General features: G+C 35.2%; 1 protein-coding gene across 1 annotated transcript in view; it reads left to right on the top strand.

The window, feature by feature from the left end:
• The window catches only part of ADGRL3 (adhesion G protein-coupled receptor L3), a 927,638-nt gene that overhangs the window by 759,523 nt on the left and 147,625 nt on the right, over positions 1–20,490 (top strand). Inside the window, exons 11-12 of the mRNA XM_061145874.1 lie at positions 5,841–6,026; positions 8,989–9,027. Coding sequence (XP_061001857.1) covers positions 5,841–6,026; positions 8,989–9,027 — 225 coding nt within the window. The remainder of the gene's footprint in view (positions 1–5,840; positions 6,027–8,988; positions 9,028–20,490) is intronic.

The following is a 20,490-nucleotide window of genomic DNA, read 5'->3' as shown; positions in this document are numbered from 1 at the left end:
CTCTAGGTGACTGATCATACCATCATGATTATCTGGGTTGTGAAGATCTTTTTTGTACAGTTCTTCTGTGTTCTTGCCACCTCTTCTTAATATCTGTTAGGTCTCTACCATTTCTGTCCTTTATTGAGCCCATGTTTGCATGAAATGCTCCCTTTGTATCTCTAATTTTCTTGAAGAGATTTCTAGTCTTTCCCATTCTGTTGTTTTCCTCTATTTCTTTGCACTGATCACTAAGGAAGGCTTTCTTATCTCTCCTTGCTATTCTTTGGAACTCTGCATTCAAATGGAAATATCTTTCCTTTTCTCCTTTGGTTTTCACTTCTCTTCTTCTCACAACTATTTGTAAGGCCTCCTCAGAAAGCCGTTTTGCTTTTTTGTGTTTCTCTTTCTTGGGGATGATCTTGATCCCTGTCTCCTGTACAATGTCCCAAACTTCCGTCCATAGTTCATCAGGCTCTCTGTCTATCAGATCTAGTCCCTTAAATCTATTTCTCCCTTACACTACATAATCGTTAGGGATGTGATTTAGGTCACACCTGAATGGTCTAGTGGTTTTCCCTAATTTCTTCAACTGAAGTCTGAATTAGGCAAGAGGGAGTTCATGCTGTGAACCACAGTCAGCTCCGGGTCGTTTTTGCTGACTGTATAGAGCTTTTCCACCTTTGGCTGCAAAGAATAGTAGCTGTGGGAGAATCCAATTGATGGCACCACTGCCATTAACAGGAAGCCTGGAAATGAGTCTTGGTGCCTCCCTCTCATTCCTCTCACACATCCAATCAGAGAGTAAGCCTATCTGTACTTATAAATCTCTCCCAAAAAGGCCACTCTTCATTTTCCCTGCTGCTCCAATCCTAATCCACAGCAGCTTTTTCTACTGTGTTAGCTTCATAGTAGGTCCCCTTTCACTCACTCCTGAATCCTCTAATCCATTCCACTGAGTTTCATTCCAAACATAAGCCTGACCAGACCACTCCTATTTAGACTCTTTAATACCATCACATTGATCTTAGCACAATTTCCCAAAATCATCATCCTGACTTCCAAGTGCTACCACTGTTCTGCTCCTGCTCATCTCTCCAGCTGCCTGAAGCCCAAAGTCCCCTTCGTGCAGGACCCTTAAGTCTCCCTGCACCTCTTTCCTCAAAGCTTCTCTCTCTGCCTAGAAGCCCCTCTCCTCATCCCAACCTAATTTTCTCTTTTCTATTTCTTCTCAAATTAAACATCCTTTCTCAGAGAAGCATTTCCTAAATTATTCCCTAACTTCAAACACCAGGCTAAACTGCTTCCCTGGTGGTCCAGTGGTTAAGAATCCGCCTTGCAATGCAAGAGACACCTGTTCAATTCCTGGTCCGAGAAGGTCCCACCTGTATCAGGGCAGTTGCGCCCATGTGCCACAACTAGCGAGCCCGCACTCGGGCTCCTGTGAGCTGCAACTAGTGAGCCCATGCGTCACAGCTACTGAAGCCCGAACACCCTAGATCCCGTGCTCCACAAGGGAGGTGACCACAAGGAGAAGCCCGTACACTGCAACCAGAGAGAGTCCGGAAGCACCAACGAAAACCCAGCACTGCAAAAAATAAACAAATATTAAAAAAAATTAAAAACGAAGCTGCCTTTAAATTTGATCCACTGCACTGGGATTCTGGATTGAATTCAAAAAAATTAAAGTTAAATAATTGTGCAGTTAATTTATTAATAGCTCTTCCCAGATCCTATTATGGGAAACCACTTTATTTTCCATTTTATCCCCAAAAGTTAGTATAGTGTTATTCATAGAAATTCAAATTGTGGTTAAATAACAAATGGACATATAGAATGATAGAACAGTTTTTGAAATTATAAATAAAGATTTTTTATTCGTAAAAACTGTATATATATATATATATATATGTATGACTATATATATATATATATGTACATGTATACATATACACAATTTATGCTATGTGGGTAGCAGATTGAATTCTGAAGGTATAAATTTTTTTTTAAATTTCTTTTCCACTTTTAGTACCCTGTCTTCCCAAACCATGGTTATTCTAGACTTCACTTATTTATATAGCATCCTCTTGGCTCTCTCCCTACTAGTCCCCATCAGAATTTTATCTTACCGGGTCACCCTCAACTTGTCTTTTAACTTTCAACTTATTTGATATTTTCTGTTGCTTTCTTACCTAGTTCCAGGTCTTTATTACCCCTGTACTATATTCCCATAACACCTCACAGACATTATCTTATAATTGCATTTTTGAATTAATACTATCTGCTTTTATGTACCCCGCATACCAAGCAGTAGAATATGAGCTTCCTGAATGTGAGCAAAACTGCATATAACATTTGACTTTACTTGTTTAGGAAATAACAAGTGTCCAAATGATTGTTAGATGAATGAAATAATTTTTTAATATTCTTTAATTTTTAAATATTTTTTAATTTTTTAATATTACTACTACAATTTCTTCAATTTTAAGAAGAGGGGATCATAATAAATAACTAGTTGTATCTAATTTTATTTTTCTTTAAATATGGTTTTCACATTTTTATTTTAAACATTTTTTTATAACTTATCTATACTTTAGTTTGTTTTTTTTCTGTTGCAGCTTTCTTGTTGGTGAACTTTGAGTTCCAGACTTCTTTTGTAGAATTGATTTGACTTATTCTTCATAAATAAATACTTCTTGAATGCTAAAACATAATAACTATTTTTAAGATAAATTACTGATGATTTTTGTACTTGACTCACCATTTACAACAACACACTATCTGTCATTGACACGTACATTGGCAACACCATTATCTTTTATGTTGAAAACAGTTATATTTTGACTTGTCATCTATATTTTCAGCTTTTTCATTACTGTATTTTAAAAAAATTTAAATTTTTATATTAGGAATTAAGTAGGCCTTCTTTTTTATCTTATCATGTCCTATCCCAATATTATAATAATTAATACTGAAAACAACATTTGTACAACTACCCAGAACAAGAAAAATAAATTGAATTGAAATATGAAAATACTTATTATTTTCTTCTGTTTGTTAAGTAATTTTTCTTTTTATAATGTTCCCTGATAGCTGTAATGAAAGTCAGTAGTTGCATCTTTAGTTTTGAAGATAATGTGTTAAAGGAAGTCTATTACTCATTCCAGTAGATGCCAGCCTTTTTCCAAAAGGGCTCATTTAATTGAATCACAAGACTCCAGAGGTCCATATGCCTTGACATTTTCTCACAGAAAAAGTACTATGTGGTAATAAAGACATAGAAGAAAACAATAGAATAATAATGATAATAGTAACAATGGTAATAAAACAATTACACAAGAGCACAATGCTTAACAAAGTAAATAGTAATTTCACAGATATGTTCATTTTTATGAGAATAGCATAGGTGGAACACGATAGCAAATGCAAGACTCTGTGCATGGTGCGCTGATTAAAAGAATATTCCTTTGGAATATTATAGGAACTCCAGCCATCTGGATACTCCTGTGCACAGGGGTTTTGTAACATTGCTAAGCAATTGTATCAGCTGTTCAGACTTAATTGATGGAATGCTGAATCTGAACACTTTGTGAATACTAGCATTTCACCAATTTAATTAATGAATACTGAATTTTATAAATCATTAAGTGAGTTAATAGATTACCAGTAAATAACTCTAAATTGTATATAATGATTAAATATATGGATTATAATCACATGTATGTCACTTTGTGAGCACTTCAAAGTACTTTCACGGTCCATCAGTGGGTCATGAATGCTACTTTGATCTACACTGACTTTGTTACACATTTATCCTTGAACCTTATAAATATTCCATTTGGTCTTACAAGTATCTTAGTTTTTCAGGCCCTGATGATATTTTACAAATTCAATAAACTTAGTGTGGGTGTTTTTCTCTTTTTTCATTTTAAAGGTTTTTAAAAAGTACCAATTAAGCATATAATACTTTAATATATTCTTCTTACAATATATTTTCTTGTAAAATTTAAGCATTGAACAAAAAGATTCTTTCGATTTCCATCTTTCAATTTTGTCCTATGTGTTTAAACATACACACATATATATAAAAACACACAAAATATCTACATATAATATTTATTTTTCATAGCACGTTTATATGCTACTCAAGTAGTATTCATATTTCACAAATACCATGCCTATATATATTAGTATATTTATGATTTTTATACTTGCATTTATTTTAAGTCAATATTGCATGTTGAAGATTGATGTTAGCAATATTTTTCTCTTTATTACAAAGCTGTTGTATAGTATTCCATAATTTTTATATATATGTCCAGTTTTGCACAGACATAACCCATTTTGTTTTCTATTATAAGCAAGCTGGAATGAATATCTTTGAACATTTCCCTTTCGTAACAGTGAGATTATTTTTTTATGGCTGATAGTGATAAGAAAAATCTGTCTTATACAGTCTGCACATTTCAGAGTTTAATAGACACTATAATTTACATAGGAAGTATACAAATATACACATCCAGTAGTAGTTTATGATTGTCATATACATTTATGCAAATCTTTGCCAACACTTGGTTACTAAACTTTTTTTGCATATTTGAATTAGGATTTTCTATAAAGTTAACAATGTGATTGTTAACAATTTAGGTATTCCAATTGCTCCAATTTATTCATTTATTTCTTTAACATTTAGTCCTGCTACAAACATATTAAGTATCCCTGCATAAATAGTGGTAACCAGTTTGACTGAGTTTTTTATTGTACCCCTTACAACTTTATGAATATCCATTAGGAAGATGGCCTTACAACGAGAGGCCCTTTCTGTTTGTGATCCTAAATTCTGTATCAGACTGTTAAAAACAGAAAAAGAGAAGAAAAGAAAATGTTCTAAATAATGACACTTTTGTATGTAATAATAGGGCAGGTTAAAATTAGGAAAGATATATGCCAAACCATTAATAATCTCTAGAAAGTGGGAATGTATAGGGTCAAAAGAAGAGACACTCATTATTTTTGCATTGCACACCTATATCTATATTGCATAAATGTGTTATAATTGTACTTTAGTTTAATTTTAAAAAAGATAAAGGACATGATAACTTGGAAAATTACACTTATTTACCTTTTTTTTTTAAAGTTTTACAGGCCTTCCTTTCAAATTGATATATATGCCTATCTTCTTATTACCCATAGCTGTCAAATTTGTTCAAGTGATCTTAGGATATAAGTTTTATCTCTTTTAACATCTTTCGATTGTTGACAATTTGAACGATTCTTATAGAATATACTTAAAGGATCAGCACGTAGTTTTAGAGAAGGAAAGTGCTAGAAGCTAAGCAATAGTTTGCTACCAAGTACATGGCAGGTGAAATCTCTTCCTTAGTAAGAAGATGAAGACCATTTTAAAAAGCAGAGTTTTTATTTGGAATTACATTTTCTCAGAGTTTAGCAGACTGAGTATTCGTTGTGAACTAAGTGTTAAAGTAGGCATAATGGAAAATTTGTGTTGTTCTCTGAGAACACAGTTGTTCACAACACAAACTCATCAGTGTCCAATTTAGAAATGCATAGAGAAAAATCACTGGGCAAACCTTAGACTTAACCCCTCAGATGAGTAAAGAGAGAATCATTTCTAGAAGTTAAGAGTCCTCAAGAGGAGTTTCCTAAAAGCATGATTTTCAAGTTAGTTAGTAAGGAAAATAATGGATTAGCAGGAAAACTCAGGGAATGTGTACCAAATAAAGAGGGAGTTTAATAACTTACTCACCTCAATGATTATAACATGCAAAGACAATTGTCCAAAGAAACCAATAAAATTACTTAAGATCTCTTTCCTTTTTGTTCTGTTTTCAAAATTGTAGTTGAAATCTGGAGAGACAGCTGCCAACATTGCTAGAGAACTGGCTGAACAGACAAGAAATCATTTGAATGCTGGAGATATCACTTATTCTGTCCGGGCCATGGATCAGCTGGTAGGCCTCCTAGATGTCCAGCTCCGGAACTTGACTCCAGGTGGAAAAGATAGTGCTGCACGAAGTTTGAACAAGGTAAGGACCTTAGTTACATGCATCTTTAAAGTTGTAGTAAAAGCAGTGAGACTTCCCTGATTAATTTCTCTCTTTCCATAAAATCAGATCATTCTAAAGAAAATTGCTAGCTATATTCAATTCACTTCACTGTCTTATTATAATAATGACCTTCTTTGACTTTCAATCTAAGGAACAATAAATGATAATCTCTTTGCATATATTTTGAATTATAATTCTGTTTTCTGTAGAATTCTTTCTGGATGCTAAATTCTGACATGGTTAATATAGATAAATGCCACTTCTTTTGTTTCTTTTTTTTTCCCCTTTCAAGCCTTTATGTTAATATGATTAATAGTAAAACAAATGTCTAATCAATAAGGAGAAATTTAGAAAATGACAATGAGAAAGGATATTAAGAATACATTATAGATTTTTTAAAAAAATAATTTAACCCAATTCTTATTACATTTAAAAGCTCACTGGACAAAGTATTTGTTTTAATTTTCCTTTTGATTTTTAAGTAACTTATTTTGCATCACTACCATCATAACTTAATAGGTTTTAATGTGTTTCAGCAACTTTGAATTGTAAGTAATAAAAATATTTTTAAATTTTAAGGGATTTTATGTGTTTTATAGTTATATATCTAAATATATTTTTATATACATTATATACACATATGTAAACATTATGTATATAACTTATACAGATATACGTTTCTATTTACTTAAGTGTATAAAATATGTTTTATATATATTTATAAGGAGTATCATTTATGTAACACAGTTTCACATTGTGAAAAGATAATAGAATCGCTGCCATTAGATAACATATATTCTCTTAATGGCATTTTTGTAATAAAGATGATCAGTTATTGAAATTGGATTTTAAGGCCTTAAATGTCAGGGATAATCCTAATATCAGGGATACGTCAAACAGCAAGAATTTGGCAGCAACAGACTAATATAATGTATGGAATTCACTGAATGAATATTCCCATTTAGAATGAAAAATAACTTTACAGAGTGGTCTTTGTTATGTTTATTTCTTTTCTGTCTTATTTGACTAAGTGTCTCATGAGATGGAAGACACTTTTTAAATGATGATTCTTTGACATTAAAGAAAAAAAAAGCTGGATATTTTATCTAGCAGTTTTTTCTGCAACTTCATCCTCAGAAAATAGATTCAGTAGTTCTATCAGTTAGATAGAATTTATTACTAAGGGTTTTTTTTTTTTTTTTTTTTTTGGTTATTTTCATGCTGAGTGAAAAGGAGTTATTTTTGTCATTCATATCCATGATAGCATCTCAGCCCAGCCCCTGATAGAATATAATCCACAGCTGTCCATATAATCTGGGCATGCTGTGATTTTACCAAGGCTTACTGGATGCTGTTAATGAATATCGCTGCCAGCTATTGTTATTATAATGTACTAGAAGTAGTAATTTCTGTTAATGCTACATATCCATAACACTACTTGTTATAGAATATTTTGTATCTTTATTTAAAAATGATGTTGATGTCTGGCAATATCAGGTAAAGCTGGCAATTAATGTCACATTCTAACAGGCTACAGCTAATCAGCTTGCCTAGTCTGAATATCAAGTAACTACATAATGGGCAAATTTCCACTTGTGATGCTTTTTAATGCTCTCTTTTGTTTCTTATTTGGCTCTTTTTGGTTGTTTATGTAATGTGGCTTGTCACGTGTTAATTCGCATGACGGGGTAAAGAGATGGGATGGCAGAGGTTATTCACGTGCTTCCTGGCCTGCTCCTGTTACCTGTGGCTCCCGCTGTTCCCTGAAGCAGTTGTAACCCAACAGATTTGCAAAGTCAACTCGGTGCAAATCAGTTGTGCTCCACATTGAAATTCTTGAGGGTTTAGAGACCTTTTAAACCAAGATGCAAGTCAGTGATCCAATGACAACACTGGCAGTTTACTTGTGCTCATTACTCACTTAATTCTGTAGAGGAGTAACTACTCTATGCTCCTTGAAGAATGTATGAATTAAAGTTGGGAGAGCATTAGCCACACAAAAGGTATCAGAGTAACTGCTGCTTCAAAATGGGTAATTTTCTCCTTCAACAATCAAGGCTACTGAAGGAAAAAAAATACTAGAAGAGGAGGAAAACTGCAATCTAATTTATAAAATTTGCAGTCATTTATTTAAACCGAGCAAATACATATATTAATTATTCATTTTATCACCAGGAAAAAAAAATATTTGGTACTGAATATGAGTTGCTGTTACTCTTTTGCCCAGAAAAACATCATTCTGTATGCAAACAAATAAACACAGTCTTGTTATTCCATAAAAGTTTCTAAAATATATAAAATCTTTTGGTCAAAACCATTAAAAGAAATTCTTCAAGAAATAAAAACAGAGATAAATCAGAATATTAATCACATTCTTTTAATCAGAAGTTACTTATATCTTGGTCTTTGTCCCTTAGAATCAACGAGTCAAATGAACATGCATTCTCAATAAATGGAACTTTTTGTATGTATGAACAAATGGTTTGTGGTACATATTAACTATCTATATTATCTTTAAACCACAGACAATTTACTATCTTTAAAAAATGGGTTTCAAATTCTTGACATAATTTCCTTAACTTCACACATCTTCATCTGTGGCCCACAAGTTAATAACTAACCTCATATGAAGTGAATCATGTCAAAAAAATAAAGTATATTGATTTTTACTAATTTCTACTAAATTTATTCTAAGATTTCTTTCCATCATTAACAGCTTTATACCATCCAGTTATCACTTGGGTTCTGGAAAAGTATTGGTTACTATTTTTCAAGCCAATGCTGACATTTTGCTGCTGCTTAGCTGTCATTCTCTTCTTGAAAGTAGTGCACAACAAAATAAGGTGTTTGTGTAGATGTGTTCTTTTATTTTTCTTGTTTTCTTCTGTCACTAACTTGTTTTTTCTATTCTGTGTTTAATCTGCTGTCTTAATGGATTCAGCTTCAGAAAAGAGAGCGCTCTTGCAGAGCCTATGTCCAGGTACTTTCTGCGTTTTTATAAATGTTGTTGAATTGTCTCTGTTGGCAATAGCATGTATGGGAATCTGATAGAAAGATGATAATGTATTGAACTTGAAGAATTTCAGGGGGGGCATCGAGGGTGGGAATGGAAAGCTATATGAAAGAGCATGTGCTAGAAAGAAATTTGACAGACAGTGCTCTATCATACAAGAGGAGCACAGACTAGCAAAGAGGTGCAACTTTGGTGTGAGAGTTTTGATCGTCACTGAAAGGTGAGTTGGATGTAATATATAAATCTCCAATTTCTTCAGGGGGGTATGAAAACATTTCATTCATAGATTGATCTGGTTAATATTTGAGTAACAAGTCATCCAGAAACGACACTCAATCAAATAAGACAACAGTTCCAGGATACTTGGAATGTCACACTTCTGTACCAAATTGATCAAGACATGCTATAATGGTCTTATTCTTCCACTCATTATAAGCACATGAATCCCAATGTGACTGTTTCAGTTAACATGTTGTAATTTGTTTCTCAGCAGGATTTAAAACAAAAAAAAAGTTTCTTGGTTTATGAGTTCTTGTGGAAAGGAATCCCAGAAGCAAGCTTCATAGTTATTTTTAGAAGAAGGAAAAGAAGGGCAGGGATGTCAGAAGATAGAAGAGAGGAGAGAGGCAAGGTCAAATGACAAATGATTTAGTAATGACTTCACTCTGCTTTATTCAAAGTAAATCAATCCATGGGTTGCCGGAGTCAGTGCCTCATGGTCAGTAGCACACTCTTCCTGAGGGATATTGGGCGAGAGTTAGTTTTATGGAGACAACTTGAAACAGCGATTGCAAAGGAAGTTGGGGACTTCTTTTAAGGCTAGCAGATCCAGTTTTCTAGGGTAAAGTGAGCTGGGTTAGAGGATTGTGATTGGCTCCTTGACAGTCATTTCCCATAAATGCAGGTTTAGATTTGTGATATGGGCCAGGCTACTGAGGCAGCTTCCATTCTGTGGGTTCCAATACACAAATTAATTTTATCAGAAGGAAGAAAAATATGACACCGTGTAGCTGTAAATTTCATTCCCTGTGTGGATATGTCAGCATTTTTAAAGGGGAAGGTCAACTACATTTATAAAGAAGGATGTCCTCAAGACCCAAGTTACTAGTTCTCAGATTGGTAATCCAGAAATTAAACTGTATCAGGTTATTTACGGAGAAGGCAATGGCATCCCACTCTAGTACTCTTGCCTGGAAAATCCCATGGATTGAGGAGCCTGGTAGGCTGCAGTCCATGGGGTCGCTAAGACTCAGACACGACTGAGCGACTTCACTCTCACTTTTCACTTTCATGCATTGGAGAAGGAAATGGCAACCCACTCCAGTGTTCTTGCCTGGAGAATCCCAGGGACGGGGAGCCTGGTGGGCTGCCGTCTACAGGGTCGCACAGAGTCGGACATGACTGAAGCGACTTAGCAGCAGCAGCAGCAGTTTATTCACAAAAAGGGCATTTTGTGAGACAGTCATTTAAAAGGAAAAAAAAAATCTTCATAACAGAGGTTAGGAAGAAAACCTTTTAATTTGCATTTTTTCTTATAAAATAATGAATCTTTGTATATAAGCAACTGTTCAGGTTTTTCTAATATTTTGGAAAAGAAATTACTTTGGGAGATTTATGTGTATATACTGCTTAGTGTGTGCAATAGATAGAAAAATTGAAGTACTCTTCAGAATTGAAAGCTGAGGATCATTTTTGAGCAATATTAGGATTGTTTTTGATTGCAATCTATGTTATCCTTTTAATGGGGCCTTGGAAATAATTAGAATTAGCCTTTCAGTATTTAAATCTATGAAATGCATGGTCATTCAAACAAGAATCTCTGATGGAAAATTAATAGCACAGTTTATTCAATGGCTGATTTCCTGTTGTTATAATTGACTGGCTATGAATAAATGTTTCAGCTATTGACTAAACATCTGATAAGACCAAATACAAACAGAATACTGGTGAAGTGGAAATACTCTGCTTGCTAATACATGATATTATTTCTATTCTTTTTAGTATAGATCATTATTCTGTGAAATTCTAGACTGAATAATAGCTAAATCTTTAGCCTATTTGGCTTTTAACAACATGTTCCCTATTATTTCTATGTTCAGAGCACATTCTAAGCTACCTATGAAATATACTAGAAAGACTTTTTACACTAAATTTGAAAGAAAAATATTTATTACAAGATACTTAAAAAGTTTTTTTCCTTTCCATGGGCACAAGCAGTGATTCTTCTAGATATGATTTTGACCATCTACGTACATTTAACATTTAATTATTTAGAAGTACACTGTCTATTTTATGAATTATCTAGATCCATTCATTACTTCTTGCTTCCCACTTTTTATTTTACACACACACACACAGACACACACACACAAAATAACAGTGAAATCTGGACCGTCAATACTCAGCTATAAGATCTATAAGTGAGCAATTAAAAGTTGGTTGCTTTGATTTTTCAAAATAATATACGAATCTCCTAAAACTCATTATGCTTTTGTACCAAGAATTTTAATGAAAATTAAAAAATGGGTCCAATATATTTTACTTTTCTTTATTCAGTTGTAATTTTAGATTACCCTTTTGTTCACTATTAAAATATAGGTATTCACATATATCAGATTAAAATATCATTACCATATCCCAGGCACAAAGCATATCTTCATTTAGAAGAGGGTTTTGTTTTATGCCAGAGAAGACAAGTAAGGCTTGTGTTCCATATGCATATTAAGTAGCTACCATATATATTACTACCAGGAGGGGCCATAGAGGTGAAGATGAGTGAATTGAAATCTGGAGAGATCAGATGATTGGAGCTAGGTCACACTGATGGCGCTGATGCTTCTATCCTGGTGCATCCAGTGCTTCTTCAACACCACGCTTAAGAATAACAGTGATGTATTATGAAGAATAAATCATTTATTAGGCATTGTGACCATCACTGTGAAAAGCATTTTGAATAAATTCTTATTTCATATTCTTTTGCAGAAACTATTAAAATTTACTGCCATTCACTTTTTACTGTTTTAAATGCTTTAAAAGCAGGACATTTTCCTAGTTAAGAAATATGCTTTGATTTTTACCAGCTGTTTCCTTTGTCCTCCAAATGCCATAGGTGGCGTGGATGCCATGGAGACTCGCAGTCAATCTTGCTTGATGGTAATAGAGTCTGCCTGCCAATGTAGGAGATGTGGGAGATGGGGGTTCAATCCCTGGGTCGTAAAGATGCCCTGGAGGAGAAAATGGCAGCCTACTCCAGTATTCTTGCTTGGGAAAATCCCATGGAGAGAGGAGCCTGCCAGGCTACAGTCCACGGGGTTGCAAAGAGCTGGATACAACTGAGTGACTGAGCACACATGCATCGCTATTGATGTGAATCTTTTGAGTCATTCTATGGAAACCACTGTTATTTGCATAGTTAGGCTGAGAATTGATTTAAACATTAGTAAATAGCCGCAATTTTTTTTAAAAAAGACGCACACCTGATTTTGTCTCTTCTTCCCATCCTTCCTTCCATTTTTCATTTTTCTAAAAGGCAGATAGTTAAAAAATAAATAAATAAAAGGCAGATAGTCTATGTTTTAAGTCTTACAAAGTATTTGAAATAAGCCCTCTTTTTATTAGATTTCACTTATTTTATTTTATTTGGGCTTACAATTTATTTATTTATTTATTTATTTTGTTTGTTTCACCTTCATTATCCACTAGAAATCTGTATCCGAGAAATGGTATCCTAGTTACCATCAGTGTAAAAGCAATCTCAGCTTCAGCTGTTGGAAAAAAAAGAAAATCACAGAGTATTTAACAAAAACATTTAAGAACTACTAGTTGAGCACATGTGCCCAATAATCTTCTCAGTACTGGGAATACAACAGTGCCCACAACAGGTCAGAATCCCTGCTCACTCTCCTAGGGTGAACTTTCTAGCAGCAGGATATAAACAGTAAATATATGGTATGTGAGAAGGTAATAAATGTTATGGAGAAAAACAGAGCAAGAAATGCATCACTGAGGTGAGGTGACATTTGAGAAAAACTCTGAAGGAGTGAACTGTGAAGATATGCAGGAAAACGCATTCTGGCAAAGAAAACAGAAAGTTTCTGAGGTAGAAATATACCTGTGTTGTCTAGGAAGCCAAAGCAACTGGAAGGGAGTGGAAGAGAAAAGGATGACAGGACGTCAAGGGCCCAGATCTGATAGACCTTTGTAAGGACTTCAACTTTTACTCATAGACAGATAGGAAACCACTCCAGGTTTCTGAGCTGACATGGTCTGATATGTTTTAAAATTAGAAAATAGATGATAGTAGGAAAAGTAAGAGCTGAAACAGGGTAACCATTTGGGCAATAACAACTACTTAAAATAGGATATGAGTATGGGATGCTCAAATAATTTTTCTGGTTCAAGATTTTTTTTTTAAGTAGAACAAATAGGGTTTACTAAGGGATTGTAAGGTGAAGTGTCTGGAAAAGAGAGGCATTGGAGTGACCCACAGTGTTTTGCCTGAGTAACTGGAAGAATGAAGTTGCCCTTTACCGAAATGGTCTATCTGTGACCAATTTGGGAGGAACATGAAAAGAACTTCACTAAGAAGCATGTTAAGTTTCTTATCAGATATGCAATATTGATGGTAAAAATGCAGTTAGGTATATGAGCTTAAAATTTAGCTGAATGGTCAGGCTAGAAGGAGTGTTTCAAAAACCAGTCAATCCTAAAGGAAATCAATCCTGAATATTCATTAGAAGGATTGATGCTGAAACTTAAGCTCCAGTACTTCGGCCACCTGAGGCGAAGAGCCAACTCATTAGAAAAGACCCTGATTCTGGGAAAGATTGAAGCCAGGAGGAGAAGGGCATGACAGAGGATGGGATGGTTTGATGGCCTCTCTGATTCAATGGACATGAGCTTAAGCAAGCTCCAGGAGATGGTGAAGGACAGGGCAGCCTGGCATGCTGCAGGCCTTGGGGACGCAAAGAGTCGGACACGACTGAGCGACTGGAAAACAACAACGACAAAACAATGTTTCACTCAGAATGGCATTTTCCGTCAGCGTTTCATTTCCTAGACGAGTTTATCAAGGAAATGAGTATAGAGAGGAGAGAACCTAGGGCTGGGACCCAGGACACTGTCGTATGATGAGGTCCAGGAGAGGAAGAGTAACCAGCAGCAGAGACCAAAGAAACCTTAAGGAGGAGGAGGACCGGAAGAGTATGGCATCCAGAAGGCAACTCGAGTTCTTACCTCACCCAAAAGGAAAGGATGTCAGATGCTGCTGAATCTGCTCAGAAACACAAATACAGCTTTTCAACGATAAAAGTAATGTCAACATTTGATGAATTTTAAGATTCTAAAGCCCGGATACATAAACATTTCTACCTATTGCTTTCATTTTTCTTTTTTTTTTTTTTGTCTTTAATACAGACTTTCTGTGAGCCAAAGTTGCTACTTGCACCTCTGACAAAGTGAAAATTGAATTATGCCAGTTTTACTTGTGTGCCTTTGGTGGATGAGACAAGAAAAGATTCTAACCTCCATTTATACTGCTAGGAAGAAATTAATGAGTATTTTCAATTCCTTGTTTGGGCACTTAATTGGCTATGTGACAAAGAGCTCTGTGGCGCACGTCAGACAACTTTTTGAGTCTTCTAATGATTTGTGCTTGGCTTGACTTGTGATACTACTCTTTGTGGCCTGTCAGGCTGGGTATCCTTGTTAAAGTGGCTGGAATAAATTGGCTAGTGGTGTGCATACAATGTAGTATATTAACTACGGCAACGGGGAGTACTTTTAGCAGCACTTTCAAGAAATTTCAATGTTTGCCCATAAGCATCAAAGGCAACTCAAACTTTCATTTAGTATAATTAAAAGGACATCTGAAAGTAGTTTGAATCATACCAGGTTCTTGAGGTTTGGTCACCCTTTGGTAAAACACTATGAACTTAATATATTTCACAGCTTGATAAATCTGCACTTGATTTGTGTAAGAGAGAAAATATAAATCTGTACTCTGCATGTTTCTGGTGCCCTGAACCTATTGCTAAAAGACATTGAGATCAAAGAAAGTGACTTCCATGTAAAAGTAGTTTTCTTTAGATAAAGAAGATATGAGAGTTCTTTTTTATAAGTTGTAGTCATTAAATACTATTGTAAAGCAATTGTTGAATCAAAAGATAGTGAAACCATATGTAATATAAGCAGTGTAAATTATACAGGCTATTATTTGAGATCTTGGACAGGTCAGTTCATAAATCTAATGATTTGAAAACCTCCAAAGGGTGACAGATGTTGATGATGGACTTCCTGCTTTTACGTGCAAAGAACATCATTTTGGGAATCTCTCAAAATCCCCATGGCTAGTGTGTCAGATCAGGCAGGGATGTCTGCTTTACAAAGTTATTTCCAACTCTTCCAGTTTGCACATTTCCTATAAATAAACAAAATGTTCCTGTTTTCATATATATATATATATATAGCTAGAATATATTCTATATATATGGTTTGTAAATGCTTCAGAAAGTAATTCTAATAAGGGTGGGAGACAAAGGCCTTTTATTTCTATATAAAATACTTTCAACTAAAAGAAAAGTATTTTCTCACTTTTTTCCACCAAATTTTATTCTCTTCTTTCTTATAACTTCTTGATTAAAGCCTGGATCATTATTTAATTGTAAAATTGTTCATTTAAAGTCCATTCTAGTGCATCATTGCTTTCTGAACATGAGTTTACCTTCAGAGAAGTTTTAAATGCATAGAATGTAAATATATATTATTTCTATGCAAACATAGGAGAGTTCACATCAATTTACCTTACTGTGTGTCTTTAAAAGCCTTATGATCATATACCTAACCAGAAGGAAAAAAATACATTTAAAATAGCATTAGAGATTTAAAATCCTACTTTCTGAACCTATCATTAGCATTTCTGGTGCAGGTTAGGAAAGAAATGGAAGCTTTAAGGTGTCGTTTGCAGTAAAGTAGTTGCCTAATGACTTGGAACCAAACAAATGATTTTTTAATACTACTCCCAACAGAATTATAATTTTTATATTTTCACTTATCTCATGTATGAATTTTGTACAGCCAGTAGTCACAGAAACTTAACTATGGTAACTTAAACTAGGACTTTATTTTCATAAATAAAAAGGAAATGCAGTTGAAGCAGTTCAAGATTAGTATGAACACTCCATTTCAGAGACCAAGGCTTCATCTGTTTTTCTGCTATATTGTCTTTAGCACCTGGGCTTCCATCTTCAAACTGACAATATGCTTACTTAGTATCCAGTCATCACTTCATGCTAATTTCTATGCAGAGAGGAGGACAGTAAACTATTCATTTCTGTTACAACTTTCCAAAAATCTCATCCAACTACATTTAATCATTTCCCCTACTCCTAACCATATCCCTTGGCTGTTCAGTTTACATAAGTAAAATCTTCTTTGATAGATACAGTTTTGCATCTGGGCATAGTGTCCAATGATTCTGTGTCTAAAACAAGAGAATTATTGGGAAATAGTATTCTTAGATGAAATAAACAATACTTTTTTCATATTTGATGGTACATATTGATATATTCATCCAGTTTTGATGTGATATCTGCCAGAGAGTTATGATAATACAATACCAATGGTTACTTTTAAATCCTCAGTAGAGATTAAAATATTCTTTTGATTGTTATAGTCTGAAGGCAATCATTTTTGTTCAAAGGAAAAAAAAATGTTATTTCAAATTATTTCCAGATGGCATTTCCTTCTTTTTAAGTACTTTTCTGAATGGCTAATATAGGTATATGTTATAAAATTCAAAAAGTAGAATAATAAATATGTCTCCTTTCCACTCAGGCCACTGCATTGCTAACTCCAGGGCATGCCACTGGTGGTGTGATCTATTTCACTGGTGCCCCCTTGGAGCTGAATGGTGCAAGCAGCCCTGCCTCTCTCCCCAGTAATTCATATCTCCTTCCTCAAAATAATTACTCTATCAACCTCTTAAATATCTTATCAGGGAAGACTAGTTTTGCTCACATCCATATTTTTATAATGTTTCTTTATAAATCTTGTCATACAATCACAAAACAGTGTTTGTTCTCCTTGCCTATGACTAGGTCGTTGAGCGTAGCTGTGGCAAACTCATGTTATGTGGTAGCATTCTGCCCCTGAAAGGATAAACATATACTGATGATCAAAGGCAGTCTTGCATCACAGTTTATATCAATAAAACAAGTTTGTCAGTAGGAAACCAGTTGAATAAAATGCTACACCAAATAGTTGAATACTGTCTAGCCACAGAAGTGTTTTTAAAATGCAGATTGATCAAGACTTGATCCCACTCAAAAGACTTGTCTTTTTCCCTTAAAAAAAAAAAAAAAAAAGTCCTGATTTGAACTATAGTGTTTGAGAATTTGACTCCTCTTGCTGATTTCCCACATCTTAGATGGCCCCTTCCATAAACTTGGATTCTACGCTCCCAAATGACCTAAGGACTTGCAGTTCATATTTCTGTGCCTTTGTAGTCACAGTGACTTCTGCTTGGATTCCTTCTCTACTTGTTCTCCTTTCTCCTTCCCTTCTTCTCAATAGCATTCACTTTTCTGACAACATTTACTTGATACATAAGTAGGATTATTCCTATATCCTGAAGACCATTTAAATTGTACTTAGCACGTGAAAAATGACCTCTAAATATTTACCATTTAACTTAGGCCTTCATCTAATGTTTCCAATTGCTTGATGGTATTTGCCCTGAAGAGTATGAAAGGCAAAAAGATATGACACTGGAAGATGAGCCCTCCAGGTTGGTAGGTGGCCAATATGCTACTGAGGAAGAACGGAGAAATAGCTCTGGAAAGAATGAAGAAGCTGGACTAAAACAGGAATGGCTCCCAGTTGTGGATGTGTCTGGTGGTGAAAGTAAAGTCTAATGTTGTAAGAAAAATATTGCCCAGGCTCTGGGATGTTAGGTCCATGAATCAAGGTAAATTGGACATGGTGAAGCAGGCGATGGAAAGCATGAACCTCAACATTGTAGGAATCAGTGAACTGAAATGGATGGGAATGGGCAAATTTAATTTAGATGACCATTATATCTGCTACTGTGGACAAGAATCCCTTAGAAGAATTGGAGTAACATCATAGTCAACAAAAGAGTCTGAAATACAGTACTTGCATGCAATCTGAAAAATGACAGAATGGCCTCTCTCCACTTCCATGGCAAACCATTTAACATCATAGCAATCCACGTCTATGCCCCAACAACTAATACTAAAGAAACTTTAGTTGAGCAGTTCTATGAAGACATACAAGACCTTCTAGAACTAACACCAAAAAAGATGTCCTTTTCATCATATGGGGATTGGAATGTAAAAGTAGAAAGTCAAGAGATACCTGGGTAACAGGTAAGTTTGGCCTTGGAGTACAGAATGAAACAGGGCAAAAGCTAACAGTTTTGTCAAGAGAACACAGTAATCATAGCAAACACCCTCTTCCAACAACACAAGAGACAACTTTACACATGGACATCACCAGATGGTCAATACCCAAATCAGATTAATTATATTCTTGGCAACCGAAGAGGGAGAGGTTCTATACAGTCAGCAAAAATAAGACTGGGAGCTGACTGTGGCTCAGATCATGAACTACTTATTGCAAAATTCAGGCTTAAATTGAAGAACATAGGGAAAACCACTAGGCTATTCAGGTGTGTCCTTAATCAAATCCCTTATGATTATATAGTTGAGGTGACTAATAGATTCAAGGGGCTAGATCTGGTAGGGAATGCCTGAAGAACTATGGGAAGAGCTTCATCACATTGTACAAAGTCAGTGACCAAAACCACCCCAAAGAAAATTAAATGGAAGAAGGCAAATTGGTTGTTTGAGGTGAGCAAAGAAGAGAAGCTGAGAAAAGGAGAGAAGCAAAAAGCAAAGGAAAGAGGAAAAGATATAACCAACTGAATGAAGAGTTCCAGAGAATAGCAAGGACAGATATGAAAGCCTTTTAAATTGAACAATGCAAAGAAAGCAGAGGAAAGCAAAGAATGGGAAAGACAAGAGGTCTCTTAAAGAAAATTGAAGATACCAAGAAAACATTTCATGCAAAGACAGGCACAATAAAGGACAGAAGTAGTAAGGACAAACAGAAGTTGAAGAGATTAAGAAGAGGTGACAAGAATACACAGAAGAACTATACAAAAAAACGTCTTAATGACCTGGATAACTACATGGTGTGGTCACTCACCTAGAGCCAGACACCCTGGAGTGTGATGTCAACTGTGCCTTATGAAGCATCACTATGAAAAAAGCTAGTGGAGGCGATGAAATTCCAGCTGAGCTATTTCAAATCCTAAAAGATGATCTGTAAGGCAATGCCAAAGAGTGCTCAAACTACTGCACTATTGCACTCATCTCACACGCTAGTAAAATAATGCTTAAAATTCTCCAAGCCAGGCTTCAGCAATACATGAACCTTGAACTTCCAGATGTTCAAGCAGGTTTTAGAAAAGGCAGAGGAACCAGAGATCAAATTGTCAACATCTGATGGATCATTGAAAAAGCAAGAGAATTCCAGAAAAACATCTATTTCTGCTATTTTGACTATGCCAAAGCCTTTGACTGTGTGGATCACAATAAACTGTGGAAAATTCTGAAAGAGATGGGAATACCAGGCCACCTGACCTGCCTCTTGAGAAACCTGTATGCAGGTCAGGAAGCAACAGCTAGAACTGGACATGGAACAATAGACTGGTTCCAAATAAGAAAAGGAGGACGTCAAGGCTGTGTATTGTCACCATGCTTATTTAACTTATCATGCAGATATCATGAGAAAAGCTGGGCTGGGGGAAGCCCAAGCTGGAATCAAGATTGCCGGGAGAAATATCAATAACCTCAGATATGCAGATGACACCACCCTTATGGCAGAAAGTGAAGAAGAACTAAAGAGCCTCTTGATGAAAGTGAAAGAGGAGAGTGAAAAAGTTGGCTTAAAGCTCAACATTCAGAAAACTAAGATCATGGCATCTGGTCCCATCACTTCATGGCGGATAGATGGGGAAACAATGGAAACAGTGGCTGACTTTATTTTTGGGGGCTCCAAAATCACTGCAGATGGTGATTGTGGCCATGAAATTCAAAGACGCTTACTCCTTGGAAGGAAAGTTATGACCAACCTAGACACCATATTAAAAAGCAGAGACATTACTTTGCCAACAAAGGTCCGTCTAGTCAAGGCTATGGTTTTTCCAGTTGCCACATGTGGATATGAGAGTTGGACTGTAAAGCAATCTGAGCACCAAAGAATTGATGCTTTTGAACTGTGGTGTTGGAGAAGACTCTTGAGAGTCCCTTGGACTTCAAGGAGATCCAACCAGTCCATCCTAAAGGAGATCAGTCCTGGGTGTTCATTGGAAGGACTGATGTTGAAGCTGAAACTCCAATACTTTGA

The sequence above is a fragment of the Dama dama genome, chromosome 6 (assembly GCF_033118175.1).
Source record: "Dama dama isolate Ldn47 chromosome 6, ASM3311817v1, whole genome shotgun sequence".
NCBI classification, from domain to species: domain Eukaryota; kingdom Metazoa; phylum Chordata; class Mammalia; order Artiodactyla; family Cervidae; genus Dama; species Dama dama.
Note: the sequence above shows the minus strand (reverse complement) of the source record. Positions and strands in the feature narration are given on the sequence as shown.